A 14,098-nucleotide genomic window follows, 5' to 3' on the forward strand; every position below is an offset into this window, starting at 1 on the left:
GGAGAGGTGGAGGTCTTACAGGAGTGGTGTGGCATTTACTACAAAATAGAGTATGTGAATTGGCCCACTTATGTATAATAAATGACTTGACCAATAATTGGTCTCCCAAATATTTATCTTTGCAGGTGAGGAGAAAAGATTAAATCATACAAAACTGACCACTGTAATCTACTACCAACTACAAATGGCCCCAATGAGGATGTCTGTTTTTTTCTTCAGAAGAAACTCATTTCAGAATGTATTTACCCAAAGATAGAAGAGGGACCAATTCCCTGAATTTTTTTCACTATTAAAACTATACCTAGCTAAGCAAGTTATGAATGTGCTATTCAATGTTACTACTGATAGGACTGCTTCTGACCACCATCTTTGGACTGAAGCAGAAGTATCCTGTGCTTCTAAAATTACAATCAATTATATCTTAAAATATACTGTAGCAGCACTCCTAATGTCAGACAGACATTGTAGAATCAAAATTTCAAACACTCACCCTTAATGCCAGTTCGGAACAATACAAATTTAATGGGAATCACCACTGGACAGCATGCACAATTATGGAATAACCCTAATAAACCAAATTGTAAACAATACTGATTGATGAATATCTAATCAATTTCAGGTAAAATCTTTGTTAATACAAATATACTTTTATAATGTTTTTAAAATTCAAGGCTGCGGAGCAAAAGATGTAAAGCTTGTGGATTCCACAGATCACTTGCAAATGGCCATACATACGTATAAGCAAGGTGATGTGGCATGCCTGCTTTATATGAAAAAAGTGCATATGTACCCTATTGATTATTTATGTCTTCTAGAGGACAATTGGGCTTCCTTGTAGGATAAGAATAATGGATTAAATATGCTAATTTTAACTGCAAATCACTTTGGTCTTCTAATTTCTGTTACAAAATAACAGAAGCATTACTCAAAGATTTTAGCCGCCCCACAAAGTCACATGAGTTCCGCCCAAGAATGCACTCCTTAAGCTTGAATCTAGAGCCCTTATGTTTGCACTGTAATCGCGAGAAAGGGGATTTGGAATATATGACAACTAGAGTTAATTTAGTAAAGACCTTCTAGTACAATACTAAAATGAGATGTTTTAAATTCCAGGGAAAAAGATTACATTAAGACTTGTAGTGTCAACCGTACAAAGCAAGCCACAAATGAACAACAAACATCGACCCTTCTTAGACGTTATGAAACTGAAAAGAACAAAAATACTTACATAAACTTGGTAAAAGAGAAAGTCAATTATCTGTATATACCTTGTGGAATAGGGTTACTTAGCTGAGAAAGTGGTACACTAGACCTCTTTTGAATTACCACATTTCACTATACATAAAGAACGTGTGGAACTCTTTTGACCCATCAGCTCAAAAATTCTACCAATAAGGCAAGGGCAATGTGGGATGCATAGACAAGTTTATCATCTTATCTAAGCCTCTATCTCTATGATAAACATCTGCTAATTTAAAATATGATTTCCACAGGCCCTCTCAAAATGAGACTATTAGCTACAAACCAGTATTGAGTAAGCAAGTGCAACATTATGATCTTACTCCTTACTGTTGGTCCCATCTATATTCCATCATTCTATTCCCTCTGCCTCTCTTCCTGCTCTTGTCCCTGGTCCACAACTGTCTTTACAGCAGGTCGGATCTTTCACTTTATTAAAAGAGTAAATTAAAAGGCATCAATAGCAATGTCTATCCTCACTGTCATCATATAAGAAGTGTTCCAGTTTTATGCACCATTAGTCACTGCTTACTTGATAACCATTACTGTTATTTTATGATCTTAATCTACACTTGCTGTTAGATGCACCTAAATGATTACGCCAAATAATGCTGAATTATACTTTCAAATGCTTATATTATCAACAGTTTCAGCTGTAATTTCCGTTTTAGAGTAGGACCTAGATTGAGTTACATATTTCTGGCACATGTCTTCAACAGCAGACAAGCTAAATGATAACTGAACAGAGGGTTAAAAAGAAACAGGACCTATGAAGCAGTCAGATGAGCTTGAAGAACCGAAGGAAGCAAGTGAAACTGAGAAATAACCAGTTGCTTGCCTACATTTAATTGTCATGCCATTTATTTTTAAGCATTTTCTCATGGGAAACCATTTCACTGCAGACCATTTCAATGTTGGCCAACTGTAGGATGTTGGCTCTGTAAATACTATTTCAAAGTAAGAAATAGTGTGCACAGAGTCCAAGGGTTCCCCTTAGAGGTAAGATAGTGGCAAAATTAGATAATTCTAATGCTCTATTTTGTGGTAGTGTGGTTGAGCAGTAGGCTTATCAGTAGGCTTGTTTTACACACACAGGCAATGAATGAGGAACACACACTCAAAGACTTCACTCCAGGCCAATAGTTTTTATATATAGAAAAATATATTTTCTTAATTTATTTTTAGAACCACAAGTTCAAGATTTGAAGTAAATACATAAAATGCAAGGTACTCCACATAGGTAAGTTAGGAACTTTGAATTAGAGCAATAACATATACAGTTTTTGTTGAAATGGCAATAAGCTATTTTAAAAGTAGACACAGTGCAAAAATCAACAGTTCCTGGGGGAGGTAAGTATTGGTTAGATTGTGAGGTAAGACACTTACAAGTCTCAGTTCCCGGGCATAGGCAGCCCACCATTGAGGGTTCAAGGCAACCCCAAAGTTACCACACCAGCAGCCCAGGGCCGGTCAGGTGCAGAGGTCACAGAGGTGCCCAAAACACACAGGCGCCTATGGAGAACAGGGGTGCTCCAGTACCAGAGGGGCCGGATTCACCCATCGGATCGCAATGCACCTCTTAGCCAAAACAAACCTCAGCTGTGCAAAATCAGGACGCCATTTTGCGCCCTTTTTTGGGAGTGGGAGGAGGCCCAGCAAGCAGTGCTTCATTGTTACCTGTAGTTTCACAGCTGTCACCTCTCTCAGTGTTCGCACGATTTGGTGCCAAAAAGGTATAATACAGTTACATATCCATGCAACATGTTTGAAATTGGTGGGGGTTGCGCCACATCGGCCACAGCCATCAGAACGTGACGGTAACAGTCTATGTAGGAGCTGCGGTGTCAGGTATACTCTGCGCAAGTAGTAAAAATGTATCAGTTTACATCTGGCATTGCTAGTCCCTTCCCGCAATAATGAGAAGGCCCTATTCCACTCCCCATCTTTAGGCGGAGATCCCAGGTCTGCCTCCCACATAGCCCTTGTCCCGTTAATATTAATCTGTCCATCTCTCTTTAGGGCCTTATACGTTTTAGAAATTAGCCAACGGTCACATCCTGGGTCTTTAATAGCCGTCATGAGGTGGGATTCAGTGGGTGCCACAGGGAAGGAGGTCCAAATCTCCTGAGCCGTTTGCGATAGGCTGGCGTATTGTAGGAATTGGCCCTGGTCTGTGTCAAAGAAGGTCTCAGCCTCTTCTCGTGTGACAAATGCGCCATTCTGATACAAATCACCTGCATTGTTACATCCGCCCGCTTACCATTTTGAAAAATCCAGTATTTCAGAGACTCTAACAAAAGGGTGAATCCACCAGAGTGTATGTGTACTTATTCGGCTCCGAAGCCGGCTTCTTCGGGATCGAAGGGCCTGAAGTACTTTTTGGCCTCGGCTCCGAGAGTGACTTTTGGGGCTTCAACTCGATGGGTCGGTGCCTTATCATTTCAGAGCCTGTGCCTCGGCTCCAGTCTGAAGGCTTTGTTGTTGGTGTGGCCTTTCTCGGTGCCAAACATGTTGCTTGGTCACCGGTAGTTTTCTTACAGGTGGAGCCATGGCCTTCTGGCAGTGGCGTCCCCGAGGCCTTGTATTTGGGCTTGGATTGGGTCTGGGCAAGCGTACTCATGTGCTGGCCCGCTGTTATTGGTCGGCCGATGTCGGACTTGTGTTCGGAATCAGACCCCCGAACGGAGGCAGAGGTGTGGATCATCTCCTCCTCTTCTGCGTCGAGGCGTTCGGTGCTTCTGGACGCCATCTCTAACCTTCGTGCTCTTCGGTCTCTTAGAGTCTTTTTCGAGTGGAAGTATCTACAGGCCTTGCAAGTATCCTCTCGGTGATCCGGAGATAAGCACAGGTTACAAACCAGATGTTGGTCCGTGTAGGGATACTTGGCGTGGCACCGAGGGCAGAATCTAAATGGGGTCCGGTCCATGAGGCTTCGACAATACTTTTGGTCGGGCCGACCAGGCCAAAGTTGGGCGCGGGTGCCCCGAAGGGCAAGTAGAGATCTGTATTCGCCAGTACTGAGGTGTTGATGATAGATGGTACTTGATCGAAAACAATACTGATGAATGTAGAGAGTTTGTAATATTTTTCCGACTTGAACAACTGGAGTGAAAAGAAAAACGTGCGAACCTGATGGCGGAAAGAAAACAATCTAAGATGGAGTCGATGCCCAGGTGCAATGGAGCCGAAGAGGAGGAGTCACTCGGTCCCGTGACTCGAAAAGACTTCTTCAAGGAAAACAACTTGTAACACTCCAAGCCCAACACTAGATGGCAGGACCTGTGCATAGCATGTGTATCTGCAGCTACACATGCCATAGAAATTATATATTTATATCAATCATAAAAGATCTCACCACGACACACCCATGACGTGTGTATGTATGTATGTATATATATATATACACATACACACACACACACAAACACACACACACAACTTCTTTTTGGATCTCACTGGGCTGTCACCCAATTTGTTTGTCCCAGCAATGGGGGACAATTCAATCCTGGTGCTGTGAGGAGTCTGCCTGTGCCCCATCCTTTCTGGGTACCGGTAAACTTCTGAATGTGGGGGCCTGGTACTCAATTCTGGGTCATCTCATTACTATACACACCAAGTCCCTATTAATAGCACACGCTTTTCGGGAGGACCTAAGAGGATTCCCTAACTTATCCCTTGTTGAGCCAAGGATCGAGCTGGTTGGCAAGGATACAAGAGGGGCCTAAGGTCAGATATTATTGTCACAGCTGATCCATAGACATGTCCACCATCTTGAGCCACTATTTTCTGTTTATGAGAAAGGAGGAAGGTGGTACAGAGGGCTAGAGTAGAAATCCAGCTCTGCCCACCCTCTTGTCCCCTCTTGTTCCCTGACACGAACCAGGAGAGGGGGTTAAACGGAATGCTAGGAGTGTTCCTAGTCCCTTCCTTTCCAATTCCTACTTCTTGATTTATTTCACCTACGCTCCTTCATTAAATACAAAAAAAAAACCACACAATTACTCACTTAGGCTCCAGAGTTTGAAGTTCCTGTAGACACACATCCAACGGTACTCTGCTGTACGACCAAGACTCGGAATCTACCAGCTGTGTGATATGATTCAGAAGTTTCATCTCATAATCAAATTCAAGAATTCTCCAGCATCCTGCCAAGAAAATTAATTTCCATTTAACATCTTTCTTTACACTAGTAAGTTAATTTAAGAATACTAGTACAAAATAAAGATATGGAATTAATTTGGGATTTTTTTCTATGGCTATATTTTACCATGTTTTGAGCTGTTACGGGCCTAGTCGCCAAGGAAGCTTTGATATGCGTCCAAATGTGTGACTGGGTGTGAATTAAATGTATAAATAAGGTGTGCAAGTCATGTCCTGACTCCGTTGCTGATGTGTACTCAGAAGCCAGTAAATAAAACACAGATAAATACACAAGTAAACAAAATAAATAATTATTTTACATACCCTAGGGTCCCGCTGGGAAAAAGAGTGTGAGAAGGGATGTTAGTGCTGGCATCAAGTGCCCGTGCCAATTAACTCTGAGTATAGAAGTTACCCCTTCTTCAATCAGCCACAGGTTCACATCTAAAAACACATTTGCACAACTAATGCATAATTAAATCGTACTTAAACCAATGACTGAACTGGTTGTAGCCTAACAAATGACTAAAGAAAAACTAAGTGTATATAGGTATTAACTTACATAAATAATAGCACAATGAGAGAGTTCTATCTGAGCTACGATAAAGTGGCCAAAATTACTATTTTTTTATTATACTTGGACCAATCTGAGAACTGGCCTCACAGTATAAGAATGAAAACTCTGAGGAAGAAAGGTGAGAAAATAGAGAGGAAAATTATTTCTAGGTGCTCAAAAAAGGGAATTAGATGGCATGAATGACAAAGGTAGGTAAAAGAAGAGGATAAGTAAGAAGATTGAAAGTAATAATGAAGAAGAACTGTTAGTGTTGTCATTTTGATCCAGTAGATCTTAAAGACACGTGATGTGCAACAGCGGTATGTAAAGCAGATCCCACACAAGGTGCACACAAACAACAGAAACGTATCTATACTATTATAGCAACATTTGACAAATCTTTCATTCTTGACGGATATCCAGTGTTCCACTTTGAAAGAGTTCTTTCGAAGGTGTGAAAACAAAACAAGTAGGATTTCTGGTTTTCAGAGAAAATCGATTATAATCGATTGACAAAACACTACCAAACTGAACATTTCATTTTTAGTAGCAACTAGAAAACAACAGATTTTGCTGCACTTTTATTGACTGCCCTCTAGATTTGAAACTTAAAATAAGTGCAGCCTCTACCTCTAAGCAATTTTCTCTGATGAATGCTCCCACTATGACCCACTCAGGACATCGTAAGCCACAAACTGGGCACTTTCGACCACTCGTAAAGTCCCTGGAATCTACTTCTAGTCCTGTTTGGGAGCTTAAATCAACCAATATGGATACACCTCACTGTCAAATGCATGTTGCTATGAAATGGTCATTACATTCACAGCTGAATTCTAAGCAGTGCCAGAATTACGGCAACCAAAACTTTGTCCCACTCACTCACGGCAGTAGTACTAAGCTTTCCTTTCTGAAAGCTCAGGTGTCAAGACAGCCTAGCTTATAGGCAAGGTAACTGTCGGCCCTCGAGGTAGTATTTGTGTCCATGTTAATACTGTTTGAACTTGTATTTATGGTTCATTAATGCAAAGCCTTTATTATTATGGTGGGCACTCTAAATAAACGTTGTAAGATCAATGAGTTACGTATAATACTCCCAGAATGCTCTCTGATTAGATGCAAATGTTTGCAGAAGCTTATAAGCAAGATTGATGATTCTTTGCTTTCAAAATAAAATGTTCAGGAAAAAAAGTTTTGCTAAATTACAGGGAAATGTTATGTACTATTTCTTTGAAGTATCATTTAGTAAACTGTGTTGATGCATGCTAGTATTTAGAAAGTATATTCATAATTGAAAATCAGTGAAACCATTTTAAACAAGATTATGGGACACATGAAGCAAACAAGCAAACAAGCACTGGCAAAGCCAACCGCTCCGATATTGGTGGTCAGTCTTTTGGTTTTTGTCAATGCATGTCTTGTTTGGACATGTCTTTTGTAACAATTTATTGTTGTGGAAGCTGCCAGCCCTAACCATTGTAACAACAAGCAAAAAAACAATTTTGGCCTAAAAAAAGCCAGTCGATAGACTGATAGAGAGAAATAGATTTTTAACAAAAACAAACTGTCTTCGTTAAAGCTAGCCCTAACTGGCGGCCTACTTCTTAAGTAAAGTCATAAAAGCACACCCTTGGTGTATGTCTTTGCATTAGTGGCTTTCATAAATTCATAAGACTTTACAGAAGTAGACCAGGAAATTGTACTCCTAGAAAATATTTGTGAACTGTATTTTAGCACAAGCAAACATGCATGTGTAGATTTGCTTATGCAACAATCTGTCAAGCATTTACAAGTTCACTTTCCCTCCAACCACTTGCCCCCCCCCCCCAAACCCTGAAAAGAACGTCTACTTCTTCCCTTGTCCAAAGGAAATTTCCAGCCTTTCTCAGTATGGGAAAATATTAGGAAAGAGCTGGTGAAAATCCTTAAAACATGCAAGTTAGTTGGTTTGCACAGACTCAAAGGCATTCCAACCCTGGAACTAGTGCTTACTTCTTCCTCCAGCCCCAGTATGTAGATCTGCGGGAAGGTGGCAAAATAAGGAAATTAATATAGTAGGGCTTGAAATTGCTAGTATTCAACCCCTACTAGAGTATCAGCACTGGCATAATCAGAGCTCTTACATAATCAGATTGCTGTAATAATTTGTTGCCGCACTACATGGCACCAAAGGGACCCCTCAACCACCAAGTTCAAATCTCATTCCTACTGCCCCAATGTGAAAAGGAAGCTTGGAACCTGCAGTGCTGATACAAGGTCTGACATAGGGCAAAGTCACCTGTACAAACTATGGCGACATATTGCATTTAATGGTAGAGCTGGCTAGTTTTTTTTTTGGTTTTTTTTAAACAGAAATGCACTGAAACAGTGAACGAAGGAAGGAGCATAGGTCCTCCAGTGATTTCAAATAAACACAGGCCTACATGCGTGGCAAAAAGCAATTATTAGCTGCCTCTTTACTTTCAAATAAACACAAGATTCCCATACACATGGCCCAATAATGTCAAATAAACGTAATTCATTGTGTGAACCACAAAGGCAAATTAATTGAGGTACCCTGCAGATTTCTTTACAGCATCAGCTGCTTCTTTATACAGAAGAAGAGTTTGCTTTCTCAAAAAAAACCATAGCTAACAGCATGCACATTAATTCCTGAGCGGACTCCTCCTCCCCTCCACCCCCATTATCTTGGCGACTCCTCTGACCTCCTGATCAGTGTCTGTTGCCCTCCCTGTGCAGCTCCTCCTGCTGCTGCCTCTGCTTCGGACAAACTGAAAACCTGCCTGACTCCCAGTTCAAGGCCCTCCTCCACCCGCAGGCTCCTGCCTGTGCCTCATTCCTGGTGGCCTAATGGCCATCTGCAAGTAAGTATCCTCTGTCTCTCTTTACTCCTGCCTCTAACTTCTGCCTTTCTTCTTTTTTTACTTTGTTTTTATTTTTCTGCATCTTTTCTCTCTTCTTCCTCCTGCGTTCTCACCGCACCGCTGCTGCCCCGCCCTCTCTCCTCCCACAAAGCGATTTTCCTACCCTCCCGCCTCCCAGCTGACCGGACCCCCCACCTCCCTCCTCTTCTTGATGGTGGCCGCAGCGCTGTGAGAGGGTGACTCCTCTGACCTCCTGGTCAGTGTCTGTTGCCCTCCTAGTGCAGCCTCTCCTGCTGCTACAGCTGCCTCTGCTTTGGACGAACTGAAAGCCTGCCTGACTCTCAGTTCGAGGCCCTCCTCCACCCAGTCTCCTGCCTGTGCCTCATCCCTGGTGACCTAGTGGCCATCTGCACGTAAGTATCCTCTGTCTCTCTTTACTCCCCCTCCTTTTTCTTCTGCGTTTCTCCTTTTTGCTTTGTTTTTTATTTTTCTGCCTCTTTTCTTTTTTCCCCCTCTTCTCCCTCAGTTGTCCCCGTGCCGCTGCTGCCCGCCCCTCTCCCCCTAGGAAGCGCTTCCCCCCCCCAAGCTGACCGGACCCACTACCTCACTTTGCTTCTTAATGCTGATTGCAGCGCTGTGAGAGGGTGACTTTTCTGACCTCCTGGTCAGTGCCTGTTGCCGTCCAAGTGCAGCTCCTCCAGCTGCTACTGCTGCTGCTGCTGCTGCCTCTGCTTTGGACAAACTGAGAGCCTGCCTGACTCTCAGTTAGAGGCCCTCCTCCACCACAGGCTCCTGCCTGCGCCTCATCCCTGGTGGCCTAGTGACCATCTGCAAGTAAGTGTCCTCTCTCTCTCTCTTTACTCGTGCCTTTTACTTCTGACTTTCTTCTCTTTTAGTTTTGTTTCTTTTTTCTGTCTTCTCTTTTTTTCCCTCTTCTCCCTCCTGCGTTCTCCACGTGCCGCTGCTACATCCCCCTCCTCTCCGCATAGCGCTTTTCCCACCCTCCTGCCTCCCAGCTGACTGGGCCCCCCTCCCCTTCTTAATGGCGGCTGCAGCGGATGCAAAAACAACAAGTGATGGACGGAATGCTGAACATTGTCAAACATTCACCCCCAGTCACAGATCTGGGTTTAATCCATCGTTTTTTTGCTGCCCATGCCATTCCAGTTTGGACCCAGCCATATGCAAATCAGTCTTGACCCTGTTCCCCATGTGTTTGCGGATGCGCCACTTGCGTGCCAAAGGCAAGCCTGTCTTGTACCGCACCCAGTGCCACATACCCTGGTTTTCGCCCCATCCGTCGGTTCGATGCCAGCCCTCTACGCGCCCTCAACCCGGGAAGATCATCAACCTACCATCAAGCTGACCCCAGGAACACCCAGGAACCTTTTTTTTTTTGCCACGCCTGCTCCAGCACCCTTCAAGGACCACCCCATTATCCTGCATCAAGCACAGACAGCCACCTCAAGAGAATACTCCTCAGCACACGCTCCCTCGTCAAATATGTGGTAGAAGTCTGGGACCTCCTTGACTCAACAGCCTTGGACATCGCCTTTTTCATGAAGACTCGGATCACCCCCACTGCTGCCCCAGACATCGCCATGGCCATCCTGGACAACTAGAAAATAATCCACAAGGACAGAGCCGACCGGCCTGGAGGAAGCATTGCCATAATCTACAAGAACAACCTCAGCTTGACTACCACCATCGAGTCGCAGTCTCAGTCAATGCATGAACACCTACAATTCCAGATCCAGACCAACCCAAACACCTCCCTGCATGGCACCCTCATCTATAGGCCACCCGGACCCTGACCCCAGTTCTGCGAAGACATCGCCGACCTCATCGCCTCCCAAGCTCTCATCTCCTTCGACTACATCCTACACAGCGACCTCAAATTTCACCTTGATACCCTTGATGACCCCAACGCCTCAAACCTCCTGGACACCGTCACAACTCTTGGCCGCAAACAACTCGTCAACGTCCCCACCCACAGAGCCAGACACATTTTCAACTCTGTCTTTTCAGCAGGGGACAACATCACCATCTCCCACACCTCCGAAGACCACTGGACCGACCACAAGTGCATCCACTTTACCTACACAAAGAACACCACACCCACTCCCCCTGGCAGACGGTGGGGCACAGTCACAGAAGCACAGGTCACCAATGCTCTCAACCACTCCCTCCCACCGGATGCAACAGACTCTAATAAAGCAGCAAGAAACCTACACAGCTGGCTCTCAGACTGCGCCGACAACGTAGCCCCCGCTAAGGAAATCAGCAGGGAATCGTCAGAATAAAACTCCCTAAGTGGTTTACACCAGACTTCCAAGAATCCAAGCACATCTGCTAATGACTGAAATGTAAATGGAGGCTTAGCAAATCCACTGAAGGCTGCACAGCCTACAAAAATGTAGTCACCATGCACCACCAGAACATCAGAGACGCCAAAAAAGCTGCCTTTCAAGCAAGCCTCAACACCAGCACTTACAACAGCAAAGAGCTCTTAGCCATTGTCAAATAGTTCACGAACCCCGGGGCAGACACCTCATCCATCCCTCCCTACCTCCCTCCCAAGACCTCTGCAACAACCTGGCCACCTTCCTTCACCGTAAGATCCAGGACATCTACGAAGGCTTCAGGAACCAAAGCCCACCAGCACCGTTCACCACCATGGACCTAGCACCCCACCAGATACTGAACTCCATCCACTCTGGAGCACCCTCAGATCCATGCCCTCATTACATCCTCAACTTGGCAAGCACCTCCATAGCACCGGAGCTGCCGAACCATCAACCTATCCTTCAAGACCGCCCCAATTCCCCTCAGACTGGAAACATGCCGAGATCAGCCCGCTACTCAAGAAATCTACTGCTGACCCTAGGGAGCTAAAAAACTACAGACCTATCTCTCTGCTTCCTTTCCCAGCCAAGGTAATGGAGAAAACTTTCAACCAGCAACTCACAGAGTTCCTTGAGACACACCGTATCCTAGACTCTTCCCAGTCCAGATTCAGAAGCAACCACAGCACAGAAAACGTATTCTTAGCAGCCACCGACGACATATGCATCATACTGGACAGCAGAGGCACCGCCACACTCATCTTCCTTGACCTCTCCGCTGCATTTGACACCGTCTCCCACTCCACCCTTTGCGACAGACTACATGACGCCAGAATCCGAGACAACGCCCTGAACTGGATCAGGTCCTTCCTCACTGGAAGAACACAGAGGGTCAGACTACTAACCTAAAGACACTCGCTGCAGAGTGTCCCAAGGATCCTCACTCAGCCCAATGCTTTTCATCGTCTACATGGCCCCGCTCGCTAAGATCACCAAGCAACATGAGCTAAACATAGTCTCCTACGCCGACGACACCTTACTGATTCTCTCCCTGTTTGAGGACTCTGCACAAGCCAACAGGAATTTCCACAAAGGGATGAGAGCAGTCGCTGCCTGGATGGAGGCCAGCTGCCTCAAGCTCAAGTCGAACAAGACATAGAGCCTTGTGATCAGCTCCACCCCTTTTGCCTGGAACAACTCCTGGTGGCGCACCTTTCTGGGTAACGCCCCCACCAATCATGCACACAACCTGGGCATCATCCTGGACTCCTCTCTGTCGATGACCAGCCAAGTTAATGCGGTCTCCTCATCACTCTTCCACGCCCTCCGTCTCCTACGGAAGATTTTCTAATGGACTCCCCCCGAAACAAGGAAGACAGTCACCCACGCACTCATCACCAGCAAATTGGACTACGGCAATGGACTCAATTCCAGCATTACCAAGAAACTTCAATCAAGATCACAAAGAGTCCAGAATGCAGCAGCCAGACTCATCCTGGACATCCCTGACACAGCAGAATCTCCTCCCCCCTCAGAGACCTACACTGGCTCCCAGTCAACAAGCATATCACATACAAACTTCTGATCCACACCTTCATAGCACTGCACAACATAGGACCAGCATACCTCAACCACCGCCTCAACTTCTACGTACACAACAGATGTCTCCATTCCTCCCACCTCGTCTTACAGCTGTCCCCAAAATCCGGAAAAGTACAGCAGGCGGAAGATTCTTCTACTACTTAGCAGCTTGGACACGGAACACCCTGACCCTCAAGCTCAGGCAGACTGCATCTCTGAAGCAGTTCAGGAAGGACCTCAAGACCTGGATCTTTGACTGAGCAGCACACCTTCATTCAGCGCCTTGAGACCTTATGGGTGATTAGCCACCCTTTACAAATCCATGATTGATCAACTGATTTAGACCAGTAGTAGGCTCAGAAAACCACATTCATTTACCCAGCCCTTTCTTGGGATTTTGAGATGAAAAAGTGGGCCATGTGTTATTGGCTTGGAAAACACTAAAAAAACATTAGGATTCACAACAAATGGCAAACGAAAAAGCTCAAAAATAAGCTAAGAATTAACAGAGGAGGCAGATTTGGAATTGATCTTTGTGAAGTTAATTTTACCGACACTACATGTTCTTTCAGTTCTGCCAACAGTGAGGTCTGGAATGATATTGGTCTCTTAAACACAGACCTGTTAGCCTTGAAAATATTCCAATAATGTGATTCTTTGTCACATTTACTGGATGGAAAATATGCTGGAGTGTCCATATTTAGTAAGCCAAGAGGTAACGGTCAACAGGGACCTCCAACACCAAGATAATGAGGTAATCACTGGTAACAAATGAAGCATTGTAGAAGTAAGAACATTTATTTTTCACTTGTTAAAGGAAACCAAGAGACTTGAGCAGATAGCAAGAAAGACTGATGCTTCTCAAGAGAGCTGCTGCAACACTTCCAATGTAATCCACTCACTGAATAACACTTGTCGCCAGAGTTCGCCAGTTTCATAATTGAAGTCCTGTTGTGGCAGTTTTGCTCAGCTAACATTTCCGCAAATCAACAAAACCTGTCCTGTAAACAGTATAGAGAAGGGGGTTTGACATATAGTCCGTAGGAAGAGATGCAGAGACAAATGGGTAAATGCAATATAAAGGATGCAGAAAAAAAGATGAATTCTATGAATCAGCGAGAAGGAAGTGTTTCACTGGAGGTTTTATCAAAAGTGAGATTACACAAGTCTGTATCAAACCCTCCATACAATACAGCACCAGGAACAAAGGATGCAACTTTTGAGACACCACGCTTGAAGTGAGTTTCACAGGTGGTCATAGGATGTCAGAGTTGTGCCTCTTCTAGAGAAGCCTGAATAGAAAACATGAAGCCTTGTAATAGAACTAAACACCAACTCAATCAGCAATAGCTAGAGCAGATGAAAGAACTACAAAG

The 14,098-nt window shown here is 44.4% G+C and overlaps 1 protein-coding gene across 1 annotated transcript in view; it reads right to left on the reverse strand.

Annotated features, from left to right (window-relative positions):
• Window positions 1-14,098, reverse strand: part of DSCC1 (DNA replication and sister chromatid cohesion 1) — a 135,438-nt gene that overhangs the window by 42,940 nt on the left and 78,400 nt on the right. The window contains exon 5 of the mRNA XM_069220674.1: window positions 5,246-5,384. Coding sequence (XP_069076775.1) covers window positions 5,246-5,384 — 139 coding nt within the window. The remainder of the gene's footprint in view (window positions 1-5,245; window positions 5,385-14,098) is intronic.

The sequence above is a fragment of the Pleurodeles waltl genome, chromosome 2_2 (assembly GCF_031143425.1).
Source record: "Pleurodeles waltl isolate 20211129_DDA chromosome 2_2, aPleWal1.hap1.20221129, whole genome shotgun sequence".
In the NCBI taxonomy this organism is placed as follows: domain Eukaryota; kingdom Metazoa; phylum Chordata; class Amphibia; order Caudata; family Salamandridae; genus Pleurodeles; species Pleurodeles waltl.